Source organism: Camelus bactrianus, chromosome 18 (genome assembly GCF_048773025.1).
Source record: "Camelus bactrianus isolate YW-2024 breed Bactrian camel chromosome 18, ASM4877302v1, whole genome shotgun sequence".
NCBI classification, from domain to species: domain Eukaryota; kingdom Metazoa; phylum Chordata; class Mammalia; order Artiodactyla; family Camelidae; genus Camelus; species Camelus bactrianus.
This window is the reverse complement of record NC_133556.1, coordinates 32596429-32612801: the sequence shown is the minus strand read 5'-3', so window position 1 is coordinate 32612801 and position 16373 is coordinate 32596429. Positions and strand designations below refer to the sequence as shown.

Sequence of the window (16373 nt, the reverse complement as noted above, 5' to 3'; positions counted from 1 at the left end):
GAAGAGACCGTTCCTTCCCTTTGGGATGGGTCTGTGCCATCACCGCAGCCGTTCCCGTGACGCTCCCTGCCGACCTCAGCGCCCCCCTCCGCGGGCCTGGGGACACTGCCACCCCGCGTCACCACTTACCAGCCTCAGGACTGCGGCTTCAGCTCCCCGTCATGATATGAAGAGATTGCTCCTTTGCAAACCCATCGGCAGGATTAAGAAGTCGGCGCTCACCATGAGCCTGGTTCCCCTTCCGTGGAAGGCATCACCCCATTTTATCCTCACAAACACCCCTCTTCACAGAAGGGGAAACCGAGGCACAGTGGTTAAAGCTGGCCCAGGAGGGCGGGTGACTGTAACCACAAGGATCCACGACCTCTGAGCAGAGCGGCCAGCCCAGCCCTGAGGGCCCCACAGGAGCCGGCTGCGCGCCTGACCAGCACAGGGCAATGGCCACTAAGCCAGACACCCAGGTTTCACCCTCATCATGGGGGAAAGGGAGCAGACGTACCTGCAGCTCTAGCACTCAGTTACCTCTACCCTTTCTCATTACAATATTCATTACTCACACAAGGCACAGATCTGCACAGGCTGGTAGGTAAGAGGTCCAATCTATTTTAACTAAAAACAGAAGTGCAGTTTAGAATGCATGTGATTTTTTAGAGTTTTTCAGGAATACATGTATTTTAAGTCCACGTACAGCAACTCTTTTTAAAGTGTACCCAGTATCTTGATGAGGTGGGGAGACTTGGGGCCTGGCAGGGTGTGGGTGGCATGCACCCCATCCTGATTTTCTGGAATGGGGAGCTGCTCCTTGTAACAGGATTCCAAGCTGAGTTAATGCAGCGGCTGCCGTGCTCCAGGGCCTTGTCTTCTGCTGTGTCCATCAGCCCCGTACTTGGCCCAGCTTCCCTCACAGCTGCAGGAGGCCGCACAACTCCAGGCCCACCTATACACACAAAGACATCCGGAGGAGACAGCTCAGGGAGACTTTTCGCCTTGAACCTTTGTGTACTGTTTTCCCAAGTGCAATTATCAATGTAATTTTAAAAATGTAAAGAGGTAATCAGGTAGTAGGACTTAGGATTCACTCATTTTATTCTTTAATTTCCCTTCCTTTAAAAACAGAAATCCTGTCCCCACCCTAGACCTTTGAATTCAGTGTACGTAGGTGGGGAGTCCAGGAATCTGTATTTTTAAGCCTCTCCCAAGGTGACACAGACCAACCAGGTGCAGGAGAGCCATCTCCTGAGTCACTCTTGGCCATGATTCACTGCACCCCGGGGATTTGTAGGTGCAAACTTCCTCCTGCCCAGCCCAGTGAGACAGCCTGCCCCAGAGGAATGCACTGGTCATGTCCAGACTTCCTCAAAGCCTGAAGGACTGAAGGTGGCTAGGCAGGCAGCAGAGGGGAGGGGCAGAATCCTCTGACAGCTGTCTCTGAGAAGCCCAATGCCATTGGTCACCTGCCCAGTAAGCAATCTGCAAAGGGCCAAAGCAATGCAATTCCCCTCTGCATTCTCCACAGAAGGCACCAGAAGTCCTTGGACAGTGGTTCTCACCAGAGGAGCTTGAAAAGTGCTTGCACCAGTGTCCCACTCCAAAGAGTCCCATCCAGTTTGTCTGGGGTACAGTCTGACCATGGCTGATTCTAATGTGCAGGCAGCTTAAGAACCACAGAATTGAAGGGAAGAAAAGAAATGGGGAAACTGGCTGGAGGCGAGTATAGAACCCACGAGAAATCCGTCTCACACTCAGAGAAAGGGATTTTATCCAGCCAGCCAGACGACAGTGGTGACCGTATTTAATGGGTAGCGTGCGTGTTTACCACGGGCCAGCTGTTGTCCTAGGCATCTTCACCTCCCCAGGGACCTGAGGCAAGGCTCACCTCACTGACCACATCCTGCTCTAACCACCATACCCTGGTTCTTGACAGACTGTGAAGGCCCACAAGGAAAAATAGGGACTTCTTGTGAAAAACCTAGAAAACTTCCCGAAGTCACCTTTTATATACTCATTCAAAAAATGTCCAAGTTCCCACGCTTGGTGCCGGATACTGACGTCGACAGAGCCCAGTTTCCAAACTGGCTGTGAAATCAATGTAGTAGTTCACATACAGTATACTGTTTCGAAAACTAGCCAGAAACCATGAAGTGGAGTGCATCACACACAGAGAGATTAAGAATTCTCTACAACTTGTTTAAGTTGTGGATGGGGATGTGTATGTGTGTGTGTGTCCACACTAGGTCTTGATGGGAAAGGTATTTCTTACGGTGGATCACAGTCCGAAACGCTTGAGATGGGCGGAAGACAAGCCTTAACGTACCAAATATAATTGTGTAAGCAAACACAGTTCTACAGACATTTATGTTAACCTAAGAAGCCTCAAACAGAAAATCAGAACTTCATGGTGGTTTCAAATTTCTAGATACACCTTGAAATCAACTCTGCTTTTGTGGCCATGAGATTCATTGTAGGAGAAGAGATGGGGGGGGAAAGCAATCAATCTCCACCATGGTTTGGTAAGTGTTCCCCACTCCCCTCAAGGAATTTCAGCCCAGCACCACCATCACCCCTAAGGAATAGATACCAGTGGTCTGAGAATCTTTCCTCAAATCGTAAAGGTACAGTGGCACATACCTTGGTGGATTCGCGAAGAACAACTGGATTATGAGTCCCCTGGGCCCCCAGGTGCAGAAAGCAGCCCAGAGAAACCATTGGTGGCAGGCTGCCCCAGTGCCCCCAAACGCTTCTTTCAGTCTGCTGCACAATTGTTCCCTCCTCATCGCTGCAGCTGGATAAAGCCTAGGACTCCCGGAGTTCTCAAAAGGCAACTCCGTGAATGACCAGAGCCCGAAACACTTAGGCAGCTCAGAGCACACACCCACCAGATCTGCAACAAAGGACTGCCACAGCCCTACTGGGTTGTGGCACTGGACACACAGCAAACACACCAGCCCAAAAGCGCCCCCCACCTTGGGTTCTGAAGGCCTGGCTCCCCAACCTGAGGGCCAAGGACTCATAAAGTTGGCGGGGGGAGTCATCTGTACTTGCTGATCTGTGGCATCCTTGGTAGACATTCACCTTCATTTTGGAAAACAGGATCTCACAAACATGTAGACAAGCTTTTGCCCTAAAAACAAATCATTTCACAGACCACAAGCTTCACCTTGTGCTTGGTACCTATCTCTGGTTTCAAACTGTCCCAGGACATGGTGAAATCAGTCCATTTTCCAGACTGGATCTTCCACATTCCAGTCTCTTACATCACTAAAATGTATTATTCAACACGAACTCCTGCACAGCCAATCAACCAGCATATTTTAATGGCTACATACATGTAGGACTTATACAGAAAACTGTTTGGAAGGTTACTCTCCAAAACTATTCAGTTTTTACCTTTGGGGACTGGTGAAGGAGGAGGGCAAGTTGAAAGGCCCTTAATGCTAATGTCTGACATTTTAATTTCTTTACAAAAACGCATGTGTTAATTTTTTCAGTGGTACATTCAACAAAAACAAAAAATAAAAACAACAACAAAAACAAAAAACAAAACCAAACAAACAAAAACAGTCAGCCACATTCCAGGGACATACCTTGATATTTGTCTCAAGGGCTTCACTGATGGGAGGCAGATTATAAACGTAGATGTAAACGTATCCGTGGGATCCAAGTCATTAAGCTCCGCATAACTTTTTGCTATTTCACATATGATGCAACTGAGCCCAGAGAGGCAAACTTAGCCAGATTCCCACACCTAGTAAGTGAAGTCAGCATTCAGATCCACATGATTTCAAGCAAAGATTCTTCCTTCATACAAGGGGGCAAAAGGCAAATGAAAATCTTAAGATCATTCCTGTCTGTAAGAAGTACAGATCTCCAACAGTGACTAAGATGTAGGGGAAAAGGCACTCATAACCATGCTGATGGAAACTGTAAGTAGAAAGATCGGCATATACTGTAAGCTACTGTGTGGCTGGATTTTTGCGGTCTTCAAGGTTTTTTTTTTTTTTAAATATTAACTCAATACAAGTAAAATGAGGGGCCATCAGAAGTTTGGAATAAAAAAATATAGATAGATAGATAGACAGACAGATAGATAAAAAAAAGTTTGGAATAGCATCAATGTAACTTCCCAGCTTTGCTGAGGGCCACATTTGTTTTGGACTCTCAAAACTCTCTCGTGTCACAGGTGAGCATGTGCTGAACTCCACAGAGAACATGCAGGTCCAACACAGGAAGCAAAACCCGGTCAAATGCATCAGCACAACACACAGAGTGACAGCCAAAGTAACTGTCCCATTAAAACATCAACACCTCAAACGTTCCAGTGGGGAGTTTGGAAACTAGACTTATGAGGTCAGGCCATCTGAACTCATCAGAGTCAAAACAGCTTTTGGAGGAGGGAGCAGATACTATTAAAACACCTGATTGGAATAACCTCCTAAGTTTAGTTAAATATATTAATCTTACGTTTCTTTTAAGATAAACAAGGGATTCTTCTGACAACCTTTCAAGTCACTCTAGTCCAAGAGTCCAGAATGTATGTCTGAAGGATTCCCAACCCCATACCTAGACTCCTAATCATTAACCTACTGGACGAAGTGGCAAGCTGTAGCAAGTTACACGAGATAAAATGCTAACATAGTCACTAAACCTCTCAAAAAATTCAGGTAATAATCGTGCCAAAAATTCAATGATTCACTCCTGGTAATTTTCTGAAACTAACTGTGCTGCCGTGTCCCCAGCTGAAGGCCCCATTTCCCAATCATCTCTTGGCATCTTGCACCTCCACTGCTCTCTGAAGTTGGCTCACCCTCTTGGTCAGACCTGGGCCACCCCCTCACTGCACCGGAAGTCAGCCCAGCTTTCACTGCTGCGCAGCAACCTTACCACCCAAAGCCACAGTGACTCAAGTTTAATGAGCTCCAATAGTACTTAGGAAAAACCTTTAGGCTACTTCTTTTAAGCCTGAACTTCATTTGATTGTATCAGTTATTCAAATGTGATGACCAAAACAAAACTGCAGACAAGCCCCATAGTTTTTTGGTTTTTTTTAAATTATTTATTCATTGAATGATTTAAGGTGTGTACCACTACTCCAGTTGGGTAAACCACATTGAAGAATTTGACTGCAGGTCTTTAGATTCAGCCAAATGCTTTCCATAAATTTTGCTCTATAAAATACTAAACATTATATACTTAAGTTTTTAATGCTTCAGCCATGCTCAGAACACTGCAGTATAAGGGTAACTCAACCCACTCATGCCAAGTTAGGGTGACAGGAACAGAACTCATGAGCTATGATGTCTAAAGAATCAGAGAATCTAGCTTAAGATGAAAAGAGGTTCTGTTCCCCCAAAGTAAACTGGTCAGTTTTAAAATCCAGCCTACACTGTTCTCAAGAGACTGGGGGGAAAAAAACCGTTATTTTAAAAAGTACCACACAAATACGCAATCTTCCATGACTTGTTTTGCATCTAAAATGGCACAAAGAAAGGCTGCAAGGATCCAGCAGTCAGAACTAAGTCTTCCTAAGAGGAGCCGCCTCCCCTCCCACTCCTAGGTCTTGGGTTATTCCGCGCTCAGGTGGCACGTGAGAGCCATGAGATGGAGGTGGGGGAAGGAGTTACGACTGGGTGACAAAGAGCATTTTGAATTAAATGCAGTGGAAAAAAGTAACAAATGCTAAGGTTTTTAAAAAGTTTAATGGAGCCAGTAAGATATATAAATTGTGTCCTGGCGGACGTGAAGACCTGCTTTCTCTTACCAAAGAAAATGGCACATGTTATATCAAAATTTGACAATCCAGAGTAAAGGGTATCGAGATTAAGCTTCAGAGCACCAACTAAAACAACCACCAAAAAAAAAAAAAAAAAGCGTTATTTAACTTGGAAAGAGGAACTAGAACCAAGGCATAAAGGGGAGGCTAAGTATGTGTTCCTCAGTCTCAAGATCCTTTAGGAAGAGGAGCTCTGGCCACTTCTGAGCAATGCTTCACACCACCAAAATCCCAGAATCTAAATTTACAACGATAGACAAACAAAAATAACTCTTGGTATATTCCAGAGGGAAGCTTCAAAGTATTCGTAATACACAGGCTTACCCATCTCAGTACAATGACAGATTGCTATCATTCTTCCTGCTATCATATTCAAACCAAAAGAGAAATGATCCACTTTTGCAAAAACTTAGAAATGCCTCACTTTCGTGCCTAGGTTTAGTATGGAGTTGACTTCTTTTAAATAAGGGCTGTATCTATAGTGAATACAGAACTTCAGTTCGCACATTTCTAACATTCCATTCACACCCCACCCGGTCAATGAATATTATGGTTAACTTAGCAAAGTTTCTTCACAGAATGATTATTAAATGGCTGAAGAAACTGCAAACAAAGTGCTGTGAGTAATTACTGGAAAAACCCTTACACTGATTTGCAATGGTCTTAAGGATAAAAACAGGAAGTAGCTCATACTGGACTACAAGTTTGCAAGGAAACATTTTCACTGTCCTACTTGATATATATATAATATGATAGAATAAATTACAGTACCTGGCAGGCTGACATCAGTTCTTCATCTAAAAAAGACTACCATTCAGTTCAAGATATTAAAAATGAAGATGAAACATGCTCTAAAACATTGTAGCTACAAGAGGTCTTATATTTACTCAAAAGAGGAATCTATTGAGAACTTTTATTTAGGTCTACCTAACATCTAGAGAACCTCCATGCGATTCCGTCTTTTCCAGAATGAGATTCCAAACTGCACTTTACAGGAGAGGGATTGGAGAGTTGGGTTTTGCTATTTAAGTTGTGATCACATTATTAGCAGATAAAGGACCTTTACCTTCCACCCATTCCAGCGGAAACTGCACAAGGTAGGACATTCATGAAAAGTGTAAAACAGGATATGAAAGACTAGAATACCTACCCTCCCACCATCCATCTCCCTCTCACTATTACTGAAGCAAAAAGGAAGCCCGTTCTCAAAGTTCATGACCTCTCTCCCTTAGGTCACCTTGAACGCAGTCTACATGTTTACATTTACCGTAAGGATAGTTCCCTGCATGGGAAGTAGTACTTGTCTTAAAAATAAAAATTTTTAAGCCTACAGGGTTAATCTGGGGGCAATTTAATAATATTGCTATTTTTAGAGCACTAACACACACAAAGTGAATCCAATAAAGTTCTGTGTATTGATTCAGTAATAAGTATTAATTGCATGACCATCATAGCACCTCATTACATCACACAATCACCAGAATTAGAAACTGCTTTCAAAACTAAAATAAGGGCACAGTCCAATAATTAGAAGTTGCACACTGCTACTGTAGAGAAACCAGGTGCATGGTACAGTGCGGCTGCAAAAATGGAAGCCTGGAGATTTGACGAGGAAGCCAAATCGTGTGTTTTAGACAATTTTAGGAACCTGGCAATACTGTTGAAGCAAAATACTCAACACAGCAGGAAATGAACCCCCCACCCCTGCAAAAAAAAAAATTCTATAACCAAATAAACATCTGATATTTCCTTTCCCTTTGAGAATAAATACAGTTAAGGTCACTTTTAGCCTTGAAACGGATATATGTTTGCCTATGATGATCTTGCTAACAACTACACGGTATCTGATGTCCTCTGCTAGGATTATAGTTTTAAGAAAGCCATAGTTACGAGAGGCATCTACTGTAAATACCTAGAACTTCCTTTTATGGCAACCACTATAGAATTCACTTGTCTTAAGCAGTGAACAAGGGAAGATGGCCTCACGTTTCCTTTGCAATAATAGTATATGTTGAGGATCAAGTGGCTTTCAAGCAGCATGGTGGGTGTGAAAATGTCTGCAGTTTAGATCATTCTGTTGCGTTTATGGGTTGGTGAGTCTGTAATGACATCGCCACACTGGGCTGAGGTACGCTTTCTAGTTCCACCATTGTCCAAGTGGAGTGCCATTTCTTCTGATATGAAAGTGTTCAAATCGACATCATGGAGTCCATTTCTCCTTCGACTAGCATTCGATCCACTGCTTACATGTGTAGGAGAGCCTGGGGCACTCGAACGCACGCTTATACTAGCCATTGCACCACTAAGACCTAGGAAGAAGAAAAAAGGTTTTAGAGTTGCTCGATTATTTAACCCTCTTGAAAGCAACCCACTTTACTTTCAACGTCGCCATAGCGTCAAAGGATGTCTGCCTATTTTCCTTGCAAGGGGGTCCCAGGGAGCAGCCAGGTTTTTTTCCCTGGAAAAATGAATCCTGTGGCTTTGACGTACACGATGCTTCGTTGGTAACATGACCAATGTTTACACTGTGGGTAACTACTCGTTATTAAAAGCTTATTATGTGGCAGGCACTGTGCTAGTTCTACAAATCCACCGTGAAATCCTGCCATCTACGCTATTGGGTGTGTCCTATATGAAACTTAGAGCTGAGGTCAGGAGGTGCTTGCCCTAAACAGGGGAACACTTGTTATCCAAAGTCACCATTCCAACAGATCCCTCTGCTGTGTGCGTGCACACGTAGGGGAGCAAGCAGTCGTTTCCAGGCCTGAGTGGGCTTATTCTAACATCCCTACAGATAAGGTGACTTTGTACTTTAACATCCAAAACAGTACACTATTGAGCCTGAAAAGGAGTCATTATTAAAAATGATCCTGGTACATCAGATACAAAGTGATTTTGCCCTGGACAAATCAGGCTGTATGACCACCCCACGGTCTGGACCGTATTTGGTAGATTAGCCCTTTGGGCAGCCTAACTCAGTATCATCTCTAATCCTTCAGGAGGGAGAGCAAGGGTGGTATAAAAGTCCTGCTGCCTTGCTTTCCAGGATGAGTTGCTAAATCCAGAATATACCCAGCACTCATAACTGGACACTCATCCCTTAGATCCCTGAACAGTTAAAGGAGGCAAATCTATGTTCCACTTCTAACTGCTCAGGGTCACCTGTGAAAGGCATGAGGAGAGGCCAGGAAACAAACCACAGCACTGCATTTAATAACCTGACATTAACTGCCGGGGATTTTCCTTATGCCTTCCCCCTTATGCTAGCCTAACATCAAGCGGGGATCTTGTTATCGATTGACTAAACTGATATGACCTAGTATAATGAATGTTTCCAAAGAATAGGACTTGCATCTTAGATTCTTGAAGCTTAGAGGTTGGTTTCGTGGGGGCCCATTTTAATTTACTCTGTAATTAAAATTTGAACATGAAGTTCAAAAAGGATTCTCTGCTTCCTCCCACACCAAATCTATTAAAATTCCCTTTGACGTTCTCACTCTACAAATACTCTGATCACTTCCAAACCCATGGCCTCAACCACCTCCCATATACACTACACTGATCATGCTCTGCAACCTCTCTCTCTAAACTGCTCCAAACACCCCACTCTAGGAACCAACCAGTCCCCAAACTGCTCTCCCTGGAGAAGACACATCCTCCCTTCCCACTGGTGGCCAGAGGGTATCTGGTCACATCCCACTTCAGCTCTAAGCCTTTATAAAGTTAGCGCCTAAAAAAATGAATAATAAAAGCACTAATATATTGGAGTACTTCTTGTGTCAGGCACTGTATTAAGTACTTTTTAATTTCATCCTCAAAATAACCCTATGACATCAGTATTATCTCCATTTTGCAGATGAAAAGCCAAGGTTAAAAGGTTAAGTCAGCCACCCAAGGTTCACAGAGCTAGTAAGCAAGAGCTGGGACTCAAGACTCATGCAGAATCTAAATTCCTACTCGTTTTATCCTATCCCAGCCCGCCTCTCATCAGTCACTCTCCCTCCCTTCCGCCCTCTTCACTTCCATCCTATGACATTTGAATCGTGCACTTCCAATATCAAATGATCTGCAGTTCCTTCAAATGGCCCGGCACGCACCCCGCAACCCCTGCTCCCCACTGCCTGAGCCTCCTAGTTCCGCCAGCACCTCCTCCCCTCAGGGGACTTCTTTCCTGGATCTCCTACCTCTCCTTTTCAGTCTCTTGCTGGTTCCTCTTCCCTCCCGCTTGACACTCTCCGCTCCTTCCTGTTCTCCAGCCTGCCAGCTCCTTCCTCAGGGGCCTTTGCAGGCTTCTTTTCCACCCAAGTGAAAGCCTGGACCCCGTAGCTTACCCACAGGCATCACTTTCCACACCCAGACCACAGAGCAGACATTTCTCCTGAGCTCCAGGACCCATGCTTATCTCTAACTGCCTGTTGGACCTCTCAAACTTAACATCTTAAAAAGGAGCCGGCATTGCTTCTCCCCAGCCCACAGAAGTTTATTAAAAGAAAGAAAGAAGGGAAGAACTGTCCTGGGCTGATTTCACACAGCACAGCCATTCACCTCTTCCTATAGACAGTGTCTTTTCATCACTATCTCGTGAACTTAACACAGTGCCTGGCACGTAACAGAACGCTTCCAAGTCCTACCCCTCACTCTGAAATTCACCAAATTCCAAAGCAGTTGATGTTCAGTCACCTCTCCAATGCCACGAAACATACCCAGGGGACTCTCTTCACTTCTGTCTTTGCCATGAAGTTAAAAATCAATTATTCCCAAATTGCTGGGTTTGTCGTCGTTTTCCACCAAGTTCTCCACCAAGACTGGGAGCTGTACCTTCTTTTTTTCCTAACCTCACAGCCTTTTTACACATTACTGAAAGGTGTTCACGTCCCTGAAATCTTTTCCTGCTTGTTTCATAGGAGGTTTTAAGGTAATTATGCTGCAAAATATGGGCCCTCGGCAGTACACTGGCTACTTCACACTTCAGTAATTAAACTCAGGATCCCCTTTATCATTAGAAACCAAAAAATAACTCCATCCCAATGCCTCTTCTGTTAATGCAGGAGCCACAGAGCTGTATGTTTAATACTCAAGGCTCATAAAACACTCCATCAGAAGTAAGGAGGCACCTCAAGCACATGTTTCTATTTTTTCAACTGCTATTCTCCATAAAAAAGAAGAGAGATTAAACATCAATTTGGTCAATTTGAAAATTCCCCAGTAACTTCCAGAAAACCCACAATCTTTCCCGTGGGTGTATGACTCCAGGCTTTGTTTGACAGCTAAAGCAAAATCACAATGTGCAACATTACCTATTTATTACCTACTCTCAGCAGTGAAAATTATTTTCCAAGTTTAACTAATCTTCCCCCAAAAGACTTTTCACAAGTGTCAAAAAAAAAATTAAGATTAACAACCAAAAAATATGTATTTTAAACCCAAATTTTATTTTATAAACCAATGACAGCTACTAGAAGATGCTTTAGGAAACCTTAGCTAAGCCACATGAACAATCAGGCCTATACAAGTACAGAGAATCTACACATGCTTCAGAACTAAAAACTAAGCTGTATGGCCCGAGGGCATACAACGTAATTTCTACCAAAAACACACTTTTTCAAAAGGGCTATGGGAATATCAATTGACAAAAGCAGTAGAACAAGTAGTATGATTAGACAGAGAAGTCTCAATTGCTTAACACAAGATAAACTTATCAGTTTAAAAGTTTCTGCATTCATTTTAAATGATTAGTGCAGGAGTTGGGGGAAAAGATTAGGATGATTTAAATCATATTTTGAAAAGAAAGCTCCCACAAGGAGCCAAAACAAAGTTACAGTCCAGGTTATAGGAATCTAGGTTACATGGCAAATTGTTAAAAGTAGCACATAACTATTATTTTCATACCATGCTTAAGGTCATAAGAAAATCCTGTTTTCAGAATTCATGACATGTAATTCGTTTACCAGCACATAGTTAGGTCACACAGAGGCAAAGAAAGAGCAAACAAAGAGCCCAGCCAACCTCCCTTCCTCCTTCCCACAGCCTTCAGCCTGGAGGCTGCCTCTACCCTCTCTACTTGCCCTCCAGCCTCTTCAGCACCTGCCAGAGCAGAGACTAGCCCTGGAGGAGAGAAGGCAGCCTGCTTACTGTGGATCCACTCAGCACAGGTTCAGGACCCTCTGCATACCTGTGCACCACCAGTTCTCTCGGCTCCAGCAGAAATGGGGGATGTGAAATCCCCACAATTTGGGCAAAGTGATTAACATCCTGACTTGGAACCCTAGGAAACTAGCATTCTTGCATTTGAAATAAATTACACTATTCAAATGGACAACACTCCCTTTACACAAAGTTGTGTTCTGAGGTTTTAAGTAACAAGCACTCATGTATAAATGTCGTGTCTTAAATACACCAGGGGAGTTCAATCATGGAAAAGTGAATTCCACTAGGAAGATTTGGGTAATTTGAAGTAGATACCACTCCCCACCCCAATCTGTAAATTGTAATACTGAATTTTTATTGAAGCAAAGCACACTAAATCAAACCAATTACAAAGATACATGTGTCACACCAAGAAAACATTTTCAGTTATGCTGACAGCCCAAAATGCTTTCAATTTTTTTCAAAAACAGTTTTAATGCCATGGGAAAAAATGCTCACGACGTTAAAATGGAAAAAGCAAGATACAATACCATATTTGCAGTATGATCTCAACTATGAAATAATTTTAATATTTATACATTGAAAAAAAAGACTGGAAGAAAATGCACCAAACATTTAACTGCAGTTCTCTCTGTGTAGTGGGATGACAAGATAGTGAATTTTTTACTTTTCGGAAATTTTCAAATTTTCCAAGAAGTTAGTATTTATAAATTAGAAAACTAGTAAAAAAAAAAAAAAAAAACTTATTAAATGTTAAAACTGCTTCACAACTACCAATGGATTACTAAGGAAGTATTATGTTGAGTAAAGTGGCTTTGAGGCATGGCTACATGGATTCCTTTTTTCACTCAATGAAGAAACTGTCCAAAAAATTTTTACTGCAAATTTCAAAACATTTTTGTACATTAGGGTTGGAAGCTTTAGCTAGGTCCTACCTCCAGAAACTTCAGCAGCTAGTATCTCAATATATAGAAAATGCCAACTTTCCATCAAAAGTTTATAACTGCCTTAATTGCCTTTAATCATTGTTGTTCTCAGAGGCTGGTCTGAACAAAGGGCATAATTTAGAAATTCCAGCCTTCAGAAAGAAGAATTTCAATGAAAGCAGATTCTTTGAAATAATCAATTTTAAGCAATTAAGAGATGAAATTGCTTTGGTGCATTAATCTCTTACATCTTAATTTCCAAATAAGTTTTTAAAACATTTTACTGTTAACTATCGACAGTTCTGTTATTTCAGGAAGATGCAGACTGCAACATTCAACAAGCATTTTTTTTATTAAGAATCTACTGTGTTCCACACATTGTGCTATGAGTGTGGGCAAGAGAAAAAGGGATTCTTAAAAGCGGATGGATATAAATCCCCCAAAGGTCTCTAATTAGCTCTCTGCAACACAAAATTACCAAGAAGTTTCTTTCATACTATACCATCAATTTAAAAGGAATAAATCTAAGTATCTGTGTTAGCTGTCAATGTTTGTTTCTACACACTTACTAGCTTTATCAATGGAAGGAATGAAGAGTGACAGGAAAGGGGGAAAGACAGAGAACTAACCATAAATACTCAAATTTTGTCTTAAATGTACAGATCTCAACTGTCTGGGGAATTTTACCAGGAATATCTGTTCTCAGCAAAATTTGGTAACTTCTCTAGTATAAAAGGGCCAAAGAATGTTTTGACAGATTAACAAAACCTATAAAACCTGCGCTCAAAGGAGAAAGAAAATCCTATTGGTCCATGCTGCCTAAAATCACAGATTTCCGAAACTCTGGGGGAAGAAGGTTAACCATTTTATGCATTGAGTACAACAAATCAGGAATCTGCCTTTCATTTATTTCTAGGTAAAAATTCCTCTCTGACCTTATGCCCCTGAGTATGATTTCAAATGACTGCATTTTTCTTATAAGGCCCAACACCCAGTCTCTCCAGATTCAAGAATCTTGTCAAGCAACTTAATGATTTGAGAGATTAAGGATCACCACATACCTCACAGAAAAGACTTTTGCTAGACAAAAAAAGGAGAGGCCAGATAATGGAGTCTATTAACTTCTATGGCGATGGCACTGTGCCTCAGTCTGACTGCCTGGGATTATACACTGCAAACTAATACAATTTTATTAGGCTAGAAACTCTTTGAGAGTATGTGATTCACACCTCTGTATCACTTGCCCCTATCACAAGCCTCTAATAAATAGAATGCTTGATGTCTACTGTGTTCAGTAAATGCTGGGCAATAGGAATGGTTACAGAATGACAATACACACTTCTATTTTTAAATGACCATACCTTCCACAGAAAGATTTGAACTGCAGAAATCAGTACTTGTACCACCACACACACACACACACACACACACACACAAGGGTTTTCAAACAAAAGGCTTCAGACTTCAACCCTCGCTAAGGAACTATCTTCTCTTAACTCACAAAGCACTTTCTCAAAAAAGAACGAAAAATTTCCTTTCCTTTTTTGGGAAATTCTCCAGTATCATATTAAAGGCTAGACTGCCTGCCTTTGCCTAAGTCCCCTTCAATACTTACAAATGTAGTAGCCCACTGTCACTCTTTAAACTTAGGTTGTTTAAACATGAAAGGAACTTGAACTTGAGTAAGGTGATATCTTAAAGTCAAATGCCACTGACAGCAATGGTTCCCACCAGTGACACCCTCTGTGCTAGAGGCCTTTGAGTTTGAACTGACAAACTTCACAGAGGGTCAACCCAGGCCCAATGGGGTTAGTTCCCTGTACTACAGCCAAGAATGCTATCACAATGATTTTTAGAACTAAAACCACGTGTCTCTGATTCTTATGGAACAGTCTGAACCAGAGCCAGAAACCTACAAAGACCACCTATGAGATGATGTGAATGAAAGCGAGGTTCTGAATCAAGTTAGTAAATGAGTGAAGTCTGACTTGGCATCCAGCTTCCTCTCCCATCCAGGTCTCTGTCTTTCCCCTCCATGAGCACGTACATGCCCCATTCTAACTCTGGACCCTTTTTACCTAGTACCCATAATGACAAATATAACTTAAGAATGTCGAGACCAGATTTCAATCTAAGGTTTTCTAAACATAGCAGTAGCCTGGGCAAATCAGCTCAGAATCCCTCCATCCAGTAGACAGAACATTACCAACTTCATCAGTCTATACAAACATGAAACAGTCTATACAGAAGATCTTATCAAGTAGTTGACACTAAGTTTTAAATTATCCCTTCCTCTGGAATGATACCTGCAATTTAAAAAGCCATCCTTACTGAAGAGGGAGAAAGAGCATCCCCAAAGGCCACCCAAGCTCCAGGTCTATTTGTGTAGTAACACCATCCAGAGGCAAAGAAGAGGACTCACAGGACTTAACTAACCACAAGCCCTCCTCCTCTCAAGGCAAAGAACACTTACACTGTGTCATGGAAGGGTATGCACCTGGCTTAGCTTCGCACTTTATCACCTTATAAACAAAACGTATCTTTTCATAGAGGAGACTGCCCTGGAGAGGTTAACCATCTTGTCCAAGGTCATACTGGGAATGCAGTCTCTACAGTCTGAATACTCTTCCTGCTACGATGAACCAGAAATACAGGTCTCAAGCTATTCAGCTTCAATACTACTTATCCAGATTCACTTATGGGGGAAAACCCCAGGAAGAAATACCAAACTCAGGTAAGTCCAAAGACCTTCTTCATGGCACCCCTCAGCCCTACTAAGGGGGGAGGGAGAGAAACCTTAAACATACAAATACGGAGATACTGCATTTGGGAGCCAGACAGATCTGGAATACATATTCTACCATTTACTGATCTGGTCTATTTTAGCCAAATAAGCCTTTCTTGGCAATAATCCAGGTTAACTGTGAGGATTAAATGAGACCCTCCCTCAGCAGCATCCTGATATGAAGTAAACACTACAAGAACTGCTCTAATGCTGCATCCATCACCCTCAGGCCCCACTCCAAGTCTCTGTTCAAATTTGAAGAGCTGAGTTCGCAGCACTCCTAAGAAGCACCTGCTTATCTCCATTCTGTGCACACTGTAGTCAACTGGGGATCTGTAAGCCTCAGCTCTTTGTCAAGATTCTCTGCTCCCTACCCTCCGTGTTGACTTAACAGACCTCTGAACTGTCTTAAGGGGCAGAACACATCTACACCACGTTCTGTTAAAGCCTGAAGCTGTAAGACAAGGCCCCTGCTCCCCACAGTAGTCCCAGTCTATCCGAAGAGATAGCTATGGAAACAAAGCCAATAGGGAGAGCAGACACACAGCTCAGGGAAAGCTGGAGGGAATGGGCAGAACTGAAGGAAAGCTTTGTCACAGAAGAGATGTTCCATCAGTCTTAAGGGATGATGAACAGGCAAAAGCAGCAGCTCAGAAAAGAGCATGGAGGTGTTCAACAGATTACACAGGATGGCTAAGACATCTGACCCAAGGTCAAGATCAAATCATAAGGGCCTGGCAATGTC

General features: G+C 42.6%; 1 protein-coding gene across 2 annotated transcripts in view; it reads right to left on the bottom strand.

Moving 5' to 3' along the window:
- Positions 1-606: 606 nt before the first annotated feature.
- HAPSTR1 (HUWE1 associated protein modifying stress responses) overlaps positions 607-16373 on the bottom strand; it is a 30007-nt gene continuing 14240 nt past the window's right edge. The window contains exon 4 of one of the 2 annotated variants that reach the window (XM_074346758.1): positions 607-937. In XM_074346758.1, coding sequence (XP_074202859.1) covers positions 675-937 — 263 coding nt within the window. In that variant the 3' untranslated portion in view covers positions 607-674. Of the gene's footprint in view, positions 938-5677; positions 8080-16373 lie in introns of those variants that run through there. The other variant, XM_074346760.1, reaches the window with a different exon arrangement.